Here is a 16,339-nt window from a genome sequence, read left to right as displayed (position 1 = left end):
TTTACAGGGTGGAGATCCTGAAATAGCAAGTGCTCTGTTACAGAGTTTAGATGAATCTCGACAGCAGAAGTGGAACAATACGGTTGAGACTATGGACTTCAAACAGTCCAGCAGAAAAGCCTGGAGTCTTCTCAGGAAACTTACCGGAAGCAGAACCTGCCACAACAGAAATGGTTGCATCACCCCCAACCTAGTAGCTGAACATATTGTTAAAATGTCACGAGCGCCCTCTGATAAGAAACATACCGTCCAAGTAAAGAAGTTGCTCAAACAACAGAAAAGCAACTTGCAGGACAACTCCATATACTTGGAACCATTTTCACATCTGGAAGTAGATACTGCTATTAAAAGCCTCAAACCTGGTAAAGCTGCTGGCTTTGATGGGATATTTCCTGAGTTTCTGATACATAGTGGTCCAAACACAAGGCTCTGGTTGGCTAAATTCTACTCTAATATCTTATCGTCTGGGCATCTGCCAAATGAATTCCGGGTAAGCAAGATCATTGCAATTCTGAAACACGGTAAACCGGAAGACCAAGTCGATAGCTACCGACCAATTGCATTGCTGAGTGTTTGCTATAAACTCCTTGAGAGACTTGTGTACAACAGAATTAGTTCGGCCATTAGTGAAGTGATCCCAGTAGAGCAAGCTGGATTCAGGCAGAACCGAAGCTGTGTTGACCAGGTGCTAGCACTAACAACTCACATTGAGGCTGGTTTTCAAAGGGGCTCTAAAACATCTGCAGTCTTTGTAGATCTAAAGGCTGCATATGATACTGTGTGGAGGCAAGGGTTGATGTTGAAGCTGCAACGAGTTATCCCTTGCAAAACTGTAACCACACTGATCAACAATATGCTAACCGAAAGGCTCTTCCATGTTGTCATGTATGATGACATTAGTCGTCTTAGGAAACTAAAAAATAGCCTTCCCCAGGGATCAGTATTGGCACCTCTTCTATTCAATCTCTACATATCAAATATTCCTGAGACAAAATCAGTAAAATTCTCTTATGCAGACGACCTAGCCATTGCCATTCAACATCCAGATCTCAGCCATGCCGAGGCCATCCTGACGTCTGACCTGGATACACTTAGCTCTTACTTCCGAAACTGGAGACTACAACCCAGTATGAATAAGACAGAATCTGCTTGCTTCCATCTCCACAACAAGTTGGCTAATACAAAACTCCAAGTACGCTTCAATGGCTCAGTGCTAAAGCACAATCCTAATCCAAAGTACCTTGGGGTAACGCTTGACCGAACCCTATCTTATAGAAAGCATCTTGAAAACCTCAGATCTAAGTTGAGATCATGTAATAATATTCTGTTTAAATTGTGTGGAACTTCATGGGGTGCTTCAGAGGACACATTACGACGTACTGCGCTTGGCCTCGTGTATTCTGCAGCTGAATACTGCTCTTCAGTATGGCTTAACAGTTGTCACGTGAAGAAAGTCGATGTACAACTTAACACCACCATGCGTATCATCTCTGGTACTCTGAAGCCTACTACAACGCACTGGCTGCCAGTCCTGTCCCACATTGCTCCACCAAGCCAGCGACGTTCAAGAGCCCTTGTTCAAGAATATAATAAGATCATGTCCAATCCAACTCTACCTATCTATAGAGATGTTGCAGATCTCTGGAGACAAAGGCTGAAATCCCGTAAGCCACCGATGAAAACAGCTAAGAATCTAATGGATGCTGGTTTCAATTTAAAAGAGGAATGGAAAGAGCAATGGATTCGTACAGCTCCGGAGTGGCCAAGCCTCTTTAATCCAAACCACGCCCCAGCTGGTTTCAGCTTGCCAAGAAAAACGTGGGCATCACTAAACAGGTTCCGCACAAATTGTGGAAGATCTGCATTCTCCCTTCACCAGTGGGGCTTCAGCGTGTGATTGTGGTGCTTTAGTCCAGACCATGCATCATATAATGGACGAATGCCCTCTGCGTGCTTATGGTGGAGACCGAAAAGACTTTGCTGATGTCTCAGTATCCCTAGTGCAGTGGATAAACAATTTAGATATTCATGTGTAATTGTTCCCTACTTACCTTGTATTCTTTGCAGGTTTTTCTTTTGTATAATATTGTATATACTTGTCCATTCTGTAAATTCCATACGCTTAATAATAATAATAATAATAATAATAATAATAATAATAATAATAATGAATTTATGTTTATAATCTTATGGATGAAAAATGGTTATGTTTTACAGCATTAATATGTTCATTGTAGCAGATGAGAAAGCTTCTACTGGTGTGTCCGATGTAACTGGCCTCACAGTTGTTACATTTTATGCGATATACTCCTGAGTATATATTTATTATTTTCATTAACAGGTTTAGTGTTATGTAAAATGGTAGCATTATTACGTGTGGTTTTATAAGCTAATCTTAAATTGTGTCTTTTGAAAATGTTGGTTATGAGGTGGATGTGGGTATTGTTGAAAGTAAAAAGTGCAAAGTCTTTCTTGGGTTTGTTGTCTCTACTAAATTTGGATTTCGGTTAATGTTTTATTTTATGAATGATTTTATTGACCATGTCTCTATTGTAACCGTTTTGCTTCGCTATTTCATTTTTTTCTTTTTTTCTTTCTTTTTTTAGTTCTTCTTGATATAGAGGTGTGTTGAAAGCTCTATATATCAAACTGTAGTATGCCACTTTTTTATGGGTGTAAGGGTGAGTGGAGTCTATTTTTATTGTATTGGATGTTTGAGTAGGTTTCCTATAGATTTTGTATGTTAAGTGGTCTTCAGTCTTAGTAAAAGATATGTCAAGATAATTCAGAGTGGGATCTTTCTCAGTTTCCATCGTGAATTTTATGTATGGGTCTATTCTGTTTAGCTATTAAAGTGTGTTATTTTCGTTTGTAAACCTGCAGTCCAAAACAATGAAAATATAATCTGCAAACCTACACCAAAATGAGATATTATTGATTTTGCTAATTTCTGAATGATCTAAGTGGTCTAGTCTATATACAGTAGTCTCAGCTATTATTCCTGAAGCTGGTAACCCCATGGGGAGGCCTTGCTGTTTAAAAATGGTATCATGGAATCTGAAATAATTGTTGTTAAGGGCAAATTCAAGTAAATTAATGAATTCATCTATTTCAAGGACACTAAGGTTACTGTGATTTTTTAAATTGGTTTCTATTAATTTTATTGTTTTTTTGTTAGGATACATGTTGATAATATCATATGATACTAGATTGTAATACTGTTCGATTTTCAGTTTTGTGATGTTGCAAAATTCTATTGAATTCCGTACTGATTTCTTAGCTGAGAATTCGTAATGCTTTTTGAGAAATGTTTGCATAAAACCTGATAATTCTTTTTTTCTCTTATAGATCAACTGACGTTGTACAAATGAAACACAAGTATGAAGAGGGGAGCAATCACACTTACTACTATTGACATCGATACTCCGCAATACAGCAACTTATATCTCAACATGAAGCTCTGTATAAAATCAAGCATGTTTATGAGCACAATAATGGATTGAGAAATGAATGTGTGAACTTAGCAAGAACAGAGCCCCATTATACTATCAAAAATGTTTTTCTTCACAATTGCATAACAGCAAAGTACTTTAGAAAGCAACTAGTGAACATAATGTTATCAATACAACACATGATTATTTTTTAAGCATGTCATAAGGATGCCAAAGACTTTTTAGATTTTAAGAACTGTACCCTGAAGTATATTTTAACATTATTATGTAACATTTTAATGAAATTTGTGTCACTCAAGTTTCGTTATGAATAAGCAGGTTCATCAGCGGCTGATGATGACCTTAATAATGGGTCAAAACCGGTACTGTGTTTTTAATGTGACTGAAATATTTGAGACAACTTATATAATAAAGTATTGATTAGGTGGAATATTCTCAACTTTATACTTGTGTAAAAGCACAATCCCTGGTTTTAGGTTACGAAATGTTTTTAAATGACGATCTCCCGAGATTAGGTTAGGAAATTTTCGTAAAATTATTTGTAATATAAAGTAGTGAATATCATGTGAATTTGTTAAATTTTAAGTTTGAGGCCCAGCGGAGGAAGCGAGTGCCCTCCGTGAAAGTATAGCAGCCACAGAGACACGAGCGAAGCCTACAAGCAGTGTTGCCAACTTATATTTTCAAGATCCGCTAAATACTACTAAAAATCCGCTAAAATTCTGCTAAAATTCCGCCAAGAAATCCGATCTCATACTATTATTATTATTATTTCAGATATCATTCGAATGCGAAGAGTTAATTTTTTTGGACATATTTCAAGAATGCCTGATGACAGACTTGCTAAGAAAATCTTTAACCACTTCAATAAGCCCAATAGGAAAGGCAACTCTTATGAAAAATGACTTGTTAACACGAAGAAAGATTTGCAAGAAATGAACATCAAACATCAAGACATCCACACTAGAACCACCTTCAGAAAAAAGTTACACACATTTAAGGGTTTCCTAGAGCCAGAAACAGCGACCAAGAAGAAACAACAATGGACGGCTGAAAGGAAAGAAGCAGCAAGCAGGAGGATGAAGGAGTACTGGCGCCAAAGAAAATTTAAATCAAGAGGAGCTATTTACGTGGTCCACAGCTGGCCAAAATCGATATAATAATAATAATAATAATAATAATAATAATAATAATAATAATAATAATAATAATAATAATAATAATAATAATAATAAAAGTAAATGTCTGAGTTTCACTGGGATTAACCCCCTGCCTGCGAGTCGGCGAGCTAAAACTTGTAGGCATTTTAGTGCCGGGTACAAACTAGGTGAATCCCCTACCTCAAGGGCCACACACAGAACAGGCCAGTTCATTAAACGGTCTTCCTTCATAGCATAAATATACATGCTACTCTCTCACAGTTTCATTATCTGTCGTCATTCGTCAACTAAGAGATAAGTACCCTTTCCCCACGCATTACAAATTTATGATACCACGATCTCATAACATCAAATCAAATAACATGTTTTCCTCATGTGACTGCTAGCTCCTGACAAGAAATACGGAATAGCTCAGAGACAGACTGGAGTACAAATTAAAAAGGTAAAATGGATAAAACGCTAAATTCCGCTATAATAAATCTAGAATTCCGGCAAAAAATCCGCTGTCTGCTAAATGGTATATTTTTCCACTGACAGTCTTCTAATTCCGCCAAATTTAGCGGAAAATCTGCTAAGTTGGCAGCTCCGGCATTGTAAATATGGCAACTCCATGGTACGACGGGATGACATCCTGGGGAATATGCCGGGTCCAGTTCGAGACCAGATCAACGTCAGGAGAGGGAGGCAAATACCCGATTGCCAGATTACATGAGCAGGAGGTCGAAGTACGATGCAGCCCCCCAGGACTCAGTGTGTCGACAGAACAAGGCAGGTATTCAATGCCAAGACCTAGCGACCAGGCAACACGATTGTGGACGGTCCGTACAAGTATGGCAACAAGTGCCAAGCAGCTGACAGCTGCAGTAAGCTCCGCGGCACCGAGATCCATCCAGAGAGGATGTTCGGCACAAAGAAGACTTACGAGGAGGCTCAGACGATGTCCCAGGAGATGGAGGCAGGAATGGCAATGACACAGCTTGTAACTGTACAAAAGTACGATTACCAATTTTAGGTTAGGAAATGTTTGTATATGACGATCTCCCGGTTTCAGGTTAGAAAATTTTCATAAAATAATTTGTAATATAAAGTAGTGAATATCATGTGAGTTTGTTAAATTAAGATGTAAGAACATAATATTGTAAGAAGAATTTGTAGTTATGGAATACTGCATCATTATATTTTGTATACATTTCTGTTTGGGTAAGAGACTGGGCACATGGCCAAGCAATGAAGATTGTGCAACCTGGGAAACAGTGACTAAATTGGAAGACTATTGAAATTGGTCGAAAGTGTTGCAACAAGTGATTTAAAAACACGGGGTATCGCCGGAAAGTGTATGCTGAAGATGGCAATTCATCAATGTGGATGAACGTAGAAGATTGCTATTTGTGGATCAGCAGCTCAGTAATCAATCCAAAAGCTCCGATTGCAAATGAGTTTGAATTGACCAAGAGAAGCTTGAAGATGTGGCAGTTGGAGCATTGCTTCCAGTGAACTTTGGCAGACGCTTTGCCATGTGGAACGAGCCTATATATACATGTGTGCGCATGCGACGGAATTAGTATTTATTACGGAGTGCTGGAGAAAATGTATATGTGTATATATATATATATATATATATATGCAAATGAGTGCATTACTCGCCAATTACACGTTCCCGGTGAGCAGTCTGTGGAAGACGCTACATAGTGTTCTGGAGTCGTGGCATTTGTCTTGTATCTGGTTTTTCATGGTGAAATTGTTTAATTAACAGAGTATAGTGAGGTGACTGGGTTTGTTTTAACATACAGTTATAATCCAGGATAAATAGATTTTATGTGATGATGTGTGCATGTAGATAAGGTTAAAAATGGACAGCCGTCTTATCTGTAGAACACCATCAATTTGAAGCATGGCCTTCAGAACTATGTATAGTTGTGGTGTTTAGTTTGTAGATGTTTGTGGATGTTTATATAGGTCTCATCATGTGATGATAATTGTTGGTGTTTGTTTTGTTTTAATTTTCTTTCAAGATTAAATTCATGTAGTGAAACTTGTGGTAAATCTTTTATTGGTGGAGTAAGAGAAAACCTGGCAAGCTACCCAAATTTATTTTCAGAGTTAGATAATAGCTTTGATATCGTAACAGGTGTGAGGCAAGGGGATGGTTTATCCCCCATTCTTTTCAACTGAAAGCTAGAGAAAGTCATTTGTGAATGGACAAAAACTATCAGACAACTCAGGGTTGAGAATCAGTTTCACAAAGGAGAAAATAAACATCAATTACCTGGCCTTCGCAGATGACCTCACCCTCCTGGCATCAAGTATGGAGGAAGCTACACACCAACTCTTCTCCCTCTGTCAAATAGCAGTTAAAGTGGGGTTGAGGATTGCCATTAACAAAACGGAGTTCATCACCAACATCAGAGATGCACCCAACTCAATCCCACACGAGGATACAGTAATAAAGAAGACTAAAGCCTACAAATACCGCAGACAATGGGTAACATCAAACATTAGTGAGGATCTAGCCATGAAAGCCAGCCATGAGAGCTTTCCATCTCTGTAAAAACATTTACAAGTTCAAATCCCTTTCTCTTCGCCTCAAACTTTGACACTATGAAACTCTAGTAAGACCTTCGATACTGTATGCCTCAGAATGCTTGAACATGGTCGAAAAGGGACAACTCAGGAATATGGAACTGAAAGAACGAAAGATCCTGAGAAAAATCATGGGCCCCGTTAAAGAGGGAGGTGAATACAGAATCAGGCATAACAATGAGCTTTACCTACATTTAGGGAGCTTAACATCAGCCATGAGAAAAAAGGAAACTTATCTTCTATGGTCACACAGTCAGAATGGACAACAAGACCTCAAGAATCTTCAATACGATTTCTAGACAGAAAGGGACAAAACTGGTCCGAAAAGACCTTACATTTTTAAGAACTGATCCCAAGGATATATTCAACAGGGATAAATTTAGAATGCTGGTCAGAACATCTGACATACTCCAGTTACTGACAACTAAAACATTGCATTCTGGAGTGGGAGTGAAGTGGACTCAGAAAAGTAGAGCAACCCACAGTGCAAAGATGAAGGAAGACTGGGCTAAAGAAAGCTCACAAGAGTTAGGAACCACATAGTCCAAGTGGCCTCAATGAAACAAGAAGTAGCACGTAAGGTAATGAAGGAAGTTTGGAGCCTCGTCAGCCTAATGACCGTTGCCTAAGGAGAGGAAGTTCTTTTATGCTCTGCAGAGTCAATTATTCCAGTAAATATTTTGCAGGTGGCACCCAAATAAATTAACTGTTCAAATTTTGCCGTAACATTACACCAGAGTTAAGACAACATAATTGTACTTCACAAGTGTTTGACTGGTGTAAACAGTTTTAATAACCCATTTTACCGTGACAATGATTCAGAACAGTAGAATTAGTTCGTGAATTTTTTTAAGATGAGAAGAGTGGCAATTTAATAACAGTGAATGCTTTTTTAGTTATTAGCAGTATGATATATCAGCTGAAAATGATCTATATAGATTGAAACTAGTCCAGTGATATATTTAAAAAACATAAAAACATGAATACATATAATTTATCATTATACGTAGAATAAAAAACCAACCTTTATAATTGAGAACTGTGAGTTATCAATACGGGAAAATGAAACTAATATCATATGAGTACAGTGGTCCAGCGAAGTCATTTTCCGTTACCGCAAATGGTCTGGATGTAATCGATCCAGGGGCAGTGGTGCTTCCAGCTCCTTACATCTTCTCTGGTGAGCAACTTTACACGGAAGGCAAGCGCGTAAGACTTTTTAGATTACTTGGTGTGCCTGCACAATCCAGAATTCAGTTCACGGTTAAGTTAGGACAGTGGGGACACCCATGAGGTGAAGTTATGTGAGTTTGTCTTATCAAGATCTTACAGAAAGCGTGGGAGCTGCCTAGAAGTATTGGGTGCTTTTCACTGCTCTTTGATGTTTATGGGTTGTAGTCAACCACCAAGCTAGAATATACCATGTTGTAGGAAAGGGTTGTAGCAAAAGTTCTTTGAAGTTCATGCTAGTAGAAGGTTTTTCTTCAAGGCTTACCGCTCAGAATCGAAGCATAGTTGCTGGAAAAGCTATATCCAGTATGTTCTAAGATGTCCTCTTGGGGGCTTCACACAACACAGCCATCTTGGACCGTCCCAGCGAACACACTGTTCGAGCTCACACTAAGCAAGCAGGAAGAAGCTATTTCCCATGATTCAAAGCGTGCACGGCGTGATGCGCGCACCACTCAAACGATAATCCCGCGAATCAAGTTGATCCACCAAATACGTAACAATCGGGAAAAGTTATTTGAATTAAATTTGTCTGGTAATTTCCACAGTTAGGCAACAGTTCCAACAATGGCCGATAATGTAGATAACGTCCCCACACACAAGTATATATGTCGAACAAATGAGGGTATCGTAAATTATTGTCTCAATCAGAACTTGCATTAAAAAAAAAAAAAAAACAGGTTGAAGGAGTCTGGATAATCCTTCCTAATGAAACTGTCTATCAGGAGATAGATCCAACCACCAGCACAATGAAAAATAAAAGAATTTTGATCTGAATTCATATCTGGCGACTGCCATGAAATCGGCTTTTACGACAATTACTAATGAAAAATCATGGAAAGAAGACAGGAGAACAATGGATCCACAAAATTCAAAGATCTCAAAGCAGTTGAACTGGAGATAGCAGATTCAGAAAACAAAAATAAAATTAACACCCTTCTTAATATTAACATATTTTCAGCAGAAATGACACATAGAAGGGCTACAGTGATTTCAGACGAATTGAGAAAATGATGATCGCAATAAATGAAAAAGTACTAGGCAGATCACTAGAACCAAACAGTACAACCTTAAAATATAAAGTGAACGTGGAACAACTCTATTGGTCCAATGTGGCCTACGATCCAGAATTATATACCTGGCTTTCACCAAACCAGGGGAGAGTGGAAGAGATGCTGCAACCAATATAAGGGAAGTATTATGGGAGACTGTTCAACCTTGAGCTGAGAGCAGGCATGCATGCCGCAAGATGTACCTTGTCGTATTTATACTGACACGCGAGATATAAGCAAAGAATATATTTCCCTCAATTCCACACCAAATATGGTAGGTGTACATACACACATACATACATACATACATACATACATACATACATACATAACATACATACTGATCTTATAACAAGATGTGTCTTTTAATGAGAAAGTATATAAATTTAGGGTCAAAAATACTTACACAGCTAAGAAGAGATGTAGTTTTATCACCTTTCTCCGCACTAGACAGAAGTTCCAGTATCTGATTTAACGCTGACAATCGTAACTGGAATAAATAACATAATACAATCAAAATTTATTTTTAAAATATCCATTAAAAGTACTGATACACAAATTTTAGAATATCATTTATTTACCTTGAACTGAACAGAATGTAACAAAAAAAGGTCTAGGTTTTCTACAGTTAAGAAATGCTTCTTGTGTGTGTGTATATATATTTATGAATACCATTTCTTCTACATCACACAATGCTGGCAGGAATATCTTTCTACTTTGACACATTTACAGAAAGTGTTCCTCCTGGAAATGGACCATTTTCTGATACAAACATAATTTGTCCGTGAAGTTTCAAGACCCATATTCTTATCATATAACTGCCTTCATCGTACCTAATTTCCAAAACTTATCAGAAACTGCCACAACTTTCTCCATAACCTACTGAATACTGGTAACAGCATCAATGAAGTCTGCACTAGAAGATCCATCTCTTGATAATGTCAGGAAGTAAACCAAACTATGTTCAATGATTAATAGTTCCTAATGCAATTCTCACCACCCCCACATCTCCTTTGCCTTCTTTTTGCAAGAAATCTCACCCTTACCTCATACATTAACCATGTACAAAACATTATTTGCTAAAGATAAGAAACATTCATATTTTTCAATGAAAATGAAAAAAAAGTGATTTCTTTACAATAATACATGGGTTGGATATTAAAAGATAAACACACTAGACAAAGGCAAAAATCAACAAGCAGAGAATAGGAAGCGATTCCAGAAACAGAAAGAAAATTACGTTCAGAAAGGATGAAACAGTATTGGGCTGATAAAAAGAAGAAGAACCTCCATAAACCTGACTAAGTAGTCCTATGTTGATTAAAAAGTAAAAATAAATAATACGGGGGTTGGGCCAAAAGTCATTACAACCATTTCCTTTCTTGTAGATACCAGCCCGGTTGGAAAATGCGAGACATATACAGAAGAAAGGACCACGTCGAAACGACATGTATGGACATTGAAGAACAGACAAACATTGTGCCTCACATATTTATTATGGTAGTGTGCAGGATAACACTGGTTTCATAGTGCAAAATAACTACAGCCCAGCACACCTACATTACAGCACAGCACGGCACGCATACAGTTGAAATGACAAAACTGGATCTAAAGGCTCTCAAAGTAGTCCCCTGCAATGTTCACCACAAGCTGCCAACAATGTGGGATTGATATAATAACAATAAGTTATTTTATTAATTTGACCACCTAATCAATGCAATAAATCTTGTTTTGTTGAATTACATTGACATGTTAATTAAAATGGTACAAGTTTTGCCTTATATATAGGAATCATCAGCAATGGGTTTTACCTTTAAATAAAATCAGGCACCTGATTTACATATAAATAAAATAAAACTAATTTATAAAAAGCCTTGAAGAGACTTGCAAGAAAATTAACATATGGTAAAAGCCTAGTACAACGTTGGTTTTAAAGACTATGCTATGAGTGAGAAGTTTATATTTGGTGAAAGTATTTGCAATAGTGACATTGGAAGACTACTATCATAAGTAAAATGAATAAAGCAACAGTTCGTTATAGACAAGTGGTAAAAATTGCTATAACATGATGTTGACCGACTAGCGGTTAGAACTACATAATAATGAGAATGATGATCAAAATTGTATTTTTTTAAACATAATGTTGAAAGAGGGTCAAGTGACCTGTAATTATTTGTTTACGTAAGGTAAAAGTAAGTCAATAGCCTATGGTGATGTTGTAGTTCACTTTGATGAAGAAGTACGAGGTTGTAGTTGAAGGTTAATATACAAGGTTGATATTGGACCTCTATGGACCATCTCACCTGATATGATGCTATAACATTGCTAAGACATGTAGGTTTGTTGACATGCTGGTCAAAAAGGCAATGTGACAGTTGAATATTGCTAATGTGTTGAATGTTGGATCAAAAGTAGAATCATTTGACGATGGTGAGGGTAAATTGTTATGTTATGAGCTAAAAGTTGTTGACGACTGTAGAGCTCAAGAGCTGCCTTTTCCATTAACCAAGGATATTCAAACTGCAGATGATGGCTGATGATTTGCAAGAGGTCTTCTCTACAGTAAAGTTCCAACACACTACGTTTGGAAGAACAATAAGTTTAGCGAGAGGAGAAGCTGTCACTTTACAGAAAGAAAAAATTACAGGACAAACAGTTGGTTATAGCTGAAAAGCAGAAATGCAAGGAAGATCTGGCTACCAAAATAACGCAGGATGGAAATAAAAAACCTTTATACAGTATTGTTAAGAATAGAAGAACTCAAAACGAGTCTATCCAATCTGTAGAACTCCCTAATGGTGAGGTAACTAGGGATAAAACCAAAATATTACAGGAGTTCCAAAGGCACTTTGAAACTTTGCTGAACTGTTATGAAAATGTCACTCCATTAGACGACGAACCTTATGATTTTGGCAGCACAAATACCACTAGTCTGACATGGTTGGAAGTAGAGACAGCAATATCTAAGCTGAAAAACAACACATCAACTGGATCAGATGAATTAAGTGTTGAGATGATCAAAGCACTAAGAGAGGTAGGACAACAGTGGATGTACAGGGTACTAAATAGAATCTGGAAAGAGAATGTAATACCCAATGACTGGAAACAAGGAGTCATCACCCTATTGTTGAAAAAAGGTGATAGAAAGAAATGTTCCAACTACAGAGGTATAACTCTGCTGTCACATAGCCTCAAAATCTACGAATCCATCCTTGAGAGCAGGATTAGAAAATATGTTGAACCTACACTTGAGGAGGAACAACATGGATTTAGACCTCATAGATCAACTATAGACCTCATTTTTGCCACCAGAATGCTCTATGAGAAGTACTGGGAGAAAGGTAACACACTTATAACTGTTTTTCTGGACATCGAGAAATCATATGACCATGTACCACGCAGGCATATATGGGAATGTTTGAGGCATAAGAAAGTGCCTGATGACATCATAGCACGAGTACAACGATTATATGATGAACCCAAGTGTTGTATCCAGGTCCAGGATGCAAAGACGAAAGCTTGTAAGCTCTGCTGCCCCTTCCTTTTCAGTGCCTTTATCATGGCATTCATCATGATGATAAATAGGAGGGGTGACAAAGCACTGCTTTGCGGTACTCCTCTCTTTGTTTCAAACAATTTGGACAGCGTGCAATCAACATGCACACAACTTCTGGTTTATCCGTACAGCATCTTCACTGTTCAAATTAAGCTGTCACGACTCTTCATCTCTTTTAGGCATTCCCAGATACACTCCCTTACTGTGTCATCATAAGTCTTTTCACTGTCTAGGAATAGTAGAAATGGTGGTTTTTTCCCAGTGCTTCTCAATTAACAGTCTGACAGCTAAGGTCTCTGGCAGTTTTCTTCCAGGCCTAAAACTTTGTTTATTGTTCCTCTTCCAATATAGGTTCTACAATTTCTCTTAATCTACTTTTTTATGATTTTTCCAGAAGTTTTAGGCCACGAAGGAGCAGTGTAATGCTATAGTTGGCACACTTCCATTTAGCCCCCCTCCTTGAAAAGGGGTGTGATTATGCACTTTTTCCAGTCTTCTGGGATAATGCCTTACTGCTATACAGTACCAAGGAGCCTCTATAACCAATGGACTGCCAGAGTTCCTGCTGCTTGCAACTTATCCACATTTACTCCAACTGCTTTCCTTTTCCTGATACTTTTCAAGGACTTTTCTCCAGGTATGTAATTGGTGGTTCTATACTTCTATTTGGATTCTTGCTGTCTGATGTAGTGCTTGTCATACTATTTAAGAACTTATCGAAAAAGGTCTTAAATTCACTCCTGATTTCATCCTCTTCTCACAAAAAAGGTTCTGTTGTCTCACTCTATTGCCTTTATATCCTCTTCCTCACTCCTGTTCTTCACTATCCTATATAATAATTTATTTTCTCTGTTGCCTATTTCCAATTTATCCACAAACTCGTTCCATGTTTTCTCTTTCTCCCCTACACTCTTAACTGTGTTTCTTTGTTCTATAAAGTTCCTGCAGTCTATTAAATTCTTGGCTTACTTGGTCTTACATAGTTCATTGTTTTCCTTTATTTAGCATCCATTAGGCTCAGTTTTGTTGTTTCATGGCTGTTTTGATTTTGTTGTTCCCCCAATGTGCCTCCTTTTCATCCTTGGTTGATCCTGTTACTTCAGCTTCTCCCACAAATATATGTTTAAAAAATTTCCACACTTCCTCTAGTGTTGTTGTTTCTCCCTTTGTTGTTTTTATCATATTCTGTTCTGATATTCCTCTTGCATGTCTTTATTTCTTGTTTCTACTATGTTTTCTTCTGAGTAACATTAATCAGATACTGTAGTTTAAATCCATGGTCCGTTATCTATGGTCACTGTCCATACTCTCACTGGGAATCACCATGATATCAGTCACCCATTCCCCCCCCCCCCAGGTTTATTTGGTTGTGATGGCATGCTCAATCTAAGTTGTTTTATGTTTGCCATCCCAGTATATTTTGTTATTTTGTGGTATTTTTTATATTACTATTTCTTCTATACAGATCAATCCATTTGTTGAATTCAAGGAATGATGGAAAGATTTCAGTAATAACATGGAAAGGCTTGGTCAGGCAGGTAGGGAAACCTTTCTGGACAGTAATAAAGAAACTTACAAAAGGAGGGAAAAAGGAAATGCAGAGTTCTGTGTAAACCATGGGAACTCATAGCAGATCCCAGGGAATCGCTGGACAGGTGGAAGATTTTGAAAATTTTCTCAACATAAAAGGAAATCTTTCTCTTGAAATCCCAAACTACTGAGCTCATGGAGAGGAAAACAATGATGTTAGTGAAATTATGCTTGAAGAAGTCAAGAGGATGGCAAATAAGCGCCACTGATGTAAGTAGGTGTTTTGGTCATCCGTCCATACATTGGTTTGATGCATCCCTCCATGCCATTCTACCCTGTGCTAACCTTTTCATTTCTACGTACCTACTACATCCTACATTACTGTAATCTGTTTGTCATATTCATACCTTAGTCTATCCCTGCCATTTTTACCACCTACACTTTCCTCAAAAAATAACTGAGCAAGATTTGGGTGTCTTAAGATTTGCCTTATCGTTGTCTCTCTTCTTCTGGTCAAATTTTACCAAATCATTCTCCTCACACCAATATGATTCAGTATCTCTTCATCTGTGATTCGATCTACCCCTCTCACCTTCAGCATTCTTCTGTAACACCACATTTTAAAAGCCTATTCTTTTTCCTTATGAGCTCGTTATCACTCATGTTTCACCTCCATATAATACCACGCTCCAGATGAAAGCCTTCAAAAATTCTTTCTAACTACTATATCAATATTAATGACATAAAGCAGCAGAAACAGACTAATCTGGACCAGAAATACAGTATTAAAATATAGTGGAAAGGCAGGGATGAAATGGCTTCACAGAGTAATAACATTAGCATGGAATGTTAATAAGTTACCTCCTGATTGGATGAAAGCAGTAGCTGCAAGTGAACAGGAAGGATTACAACAACTATTGGGGTATTTAATTAATCAGTATAACAATGTTATTGTTTTTAGATCCCACTAACTACTTTTTGACAGTTTTCAGAGTTGATCAGTGTACTAGGCAAGGAGTTCACTGGTCTTTTGGAAGGGAGAGTGCGATCAATGGTTGAGAGTAAGTTGGATGAAAACCAGTGTGGTTTCAGACCATAAAGGGGCTGTCAGGATCAGATTTTTAGTATGCTCCAGGTAATTTAAAAATGCTATGAGAGGACTAGACAGTTATATTTTGTATATCTGGAGAAGGCATATTACAAGAGTATTCAGGGAAGACAGGTTAGCTATACTGAGGGATTACTGGATAGGGCAGATTATTAAAAGCACTTATACTAATAGTTGGACTACATTGAGAATTAATGATACAATGAGTTCTTGGTTGAAGGTATTTACAGGGGTTAGACAAGGCTGTAATCTTTCACCTTGATAGTTTATACTTTACATGGAACATTTACTGAAAGGTATGGAGTGGCAGGGAGGGATTCAGTTAGAAGAAAATGTAGTAAGCAGTTTGGTCTATGCTTACAGATAGGTCTTTATGGCAGACTGTACTGAAAGCCTGCAATCTAATATCTTGGAACTTGAAAATAGCTGTAGTGAGTATGATACAAAAATTAGTATTTCAATACCAAAGTGATGACAGTAGGGAACAAACCTCTGGGATGTCAAGCTGGGAATAAAAAAATTCATCGGATATATCATTTCAAGTAATTAGGATGTGTATTCTCACAAGATGGAAAAAGTAGGTGAGCTTGAATCAAGGTGTAACAAAGTTAATGCAGTGAGTGTGTAATTGTGATAAACAGTATTCTCCAAGAAAGAAGTTAGCTCCTCGG

At 37.6% G+C, this 16,339-nt stretch overlaps 1 protein-coding gene across 1 annotated transcript in view; it reads right to left on the bottom strand.

The window, feature by feature from the left end:
• LOC136858059 (probable E3 ubiquitin-protein ligase HERC1) overlaps positions 1-16,339 on the bottom strand; it is an 850,878-nt gene that overhangs the window by 588,803 nt on the left and 245,736 nt on the right. The window contains exon 22 of the mRNA XM_068225263.1: positions 9,881-9,964. Within this exon, the coding sequence (XP_068081364.1) occupies positions 9,881-9,964 (84 nt within the window). The remainder of the gene's footprint in view (positions 1-9,880; positions 9,965-16,339) is intronic.

Source organism: Anabrus simplex, chromosome 1 (genome assembly GCF_040414725.1).
Source record: "Anabrus simplex isolate iqAnaSimp1 chromosome 1, ASM4041472v1, whole genome shotgun sequence".
NCBI lineage: Eukaryota > Metazoa > Arthropoda > Insecta > Orthoptera > Tettigoniidae > Anabrus > Anabrus simplex.
Note: the sequence above shows the minus strand (reverse complement) of the source record. Positions and strands in the feature narration are given on the sequence as shown.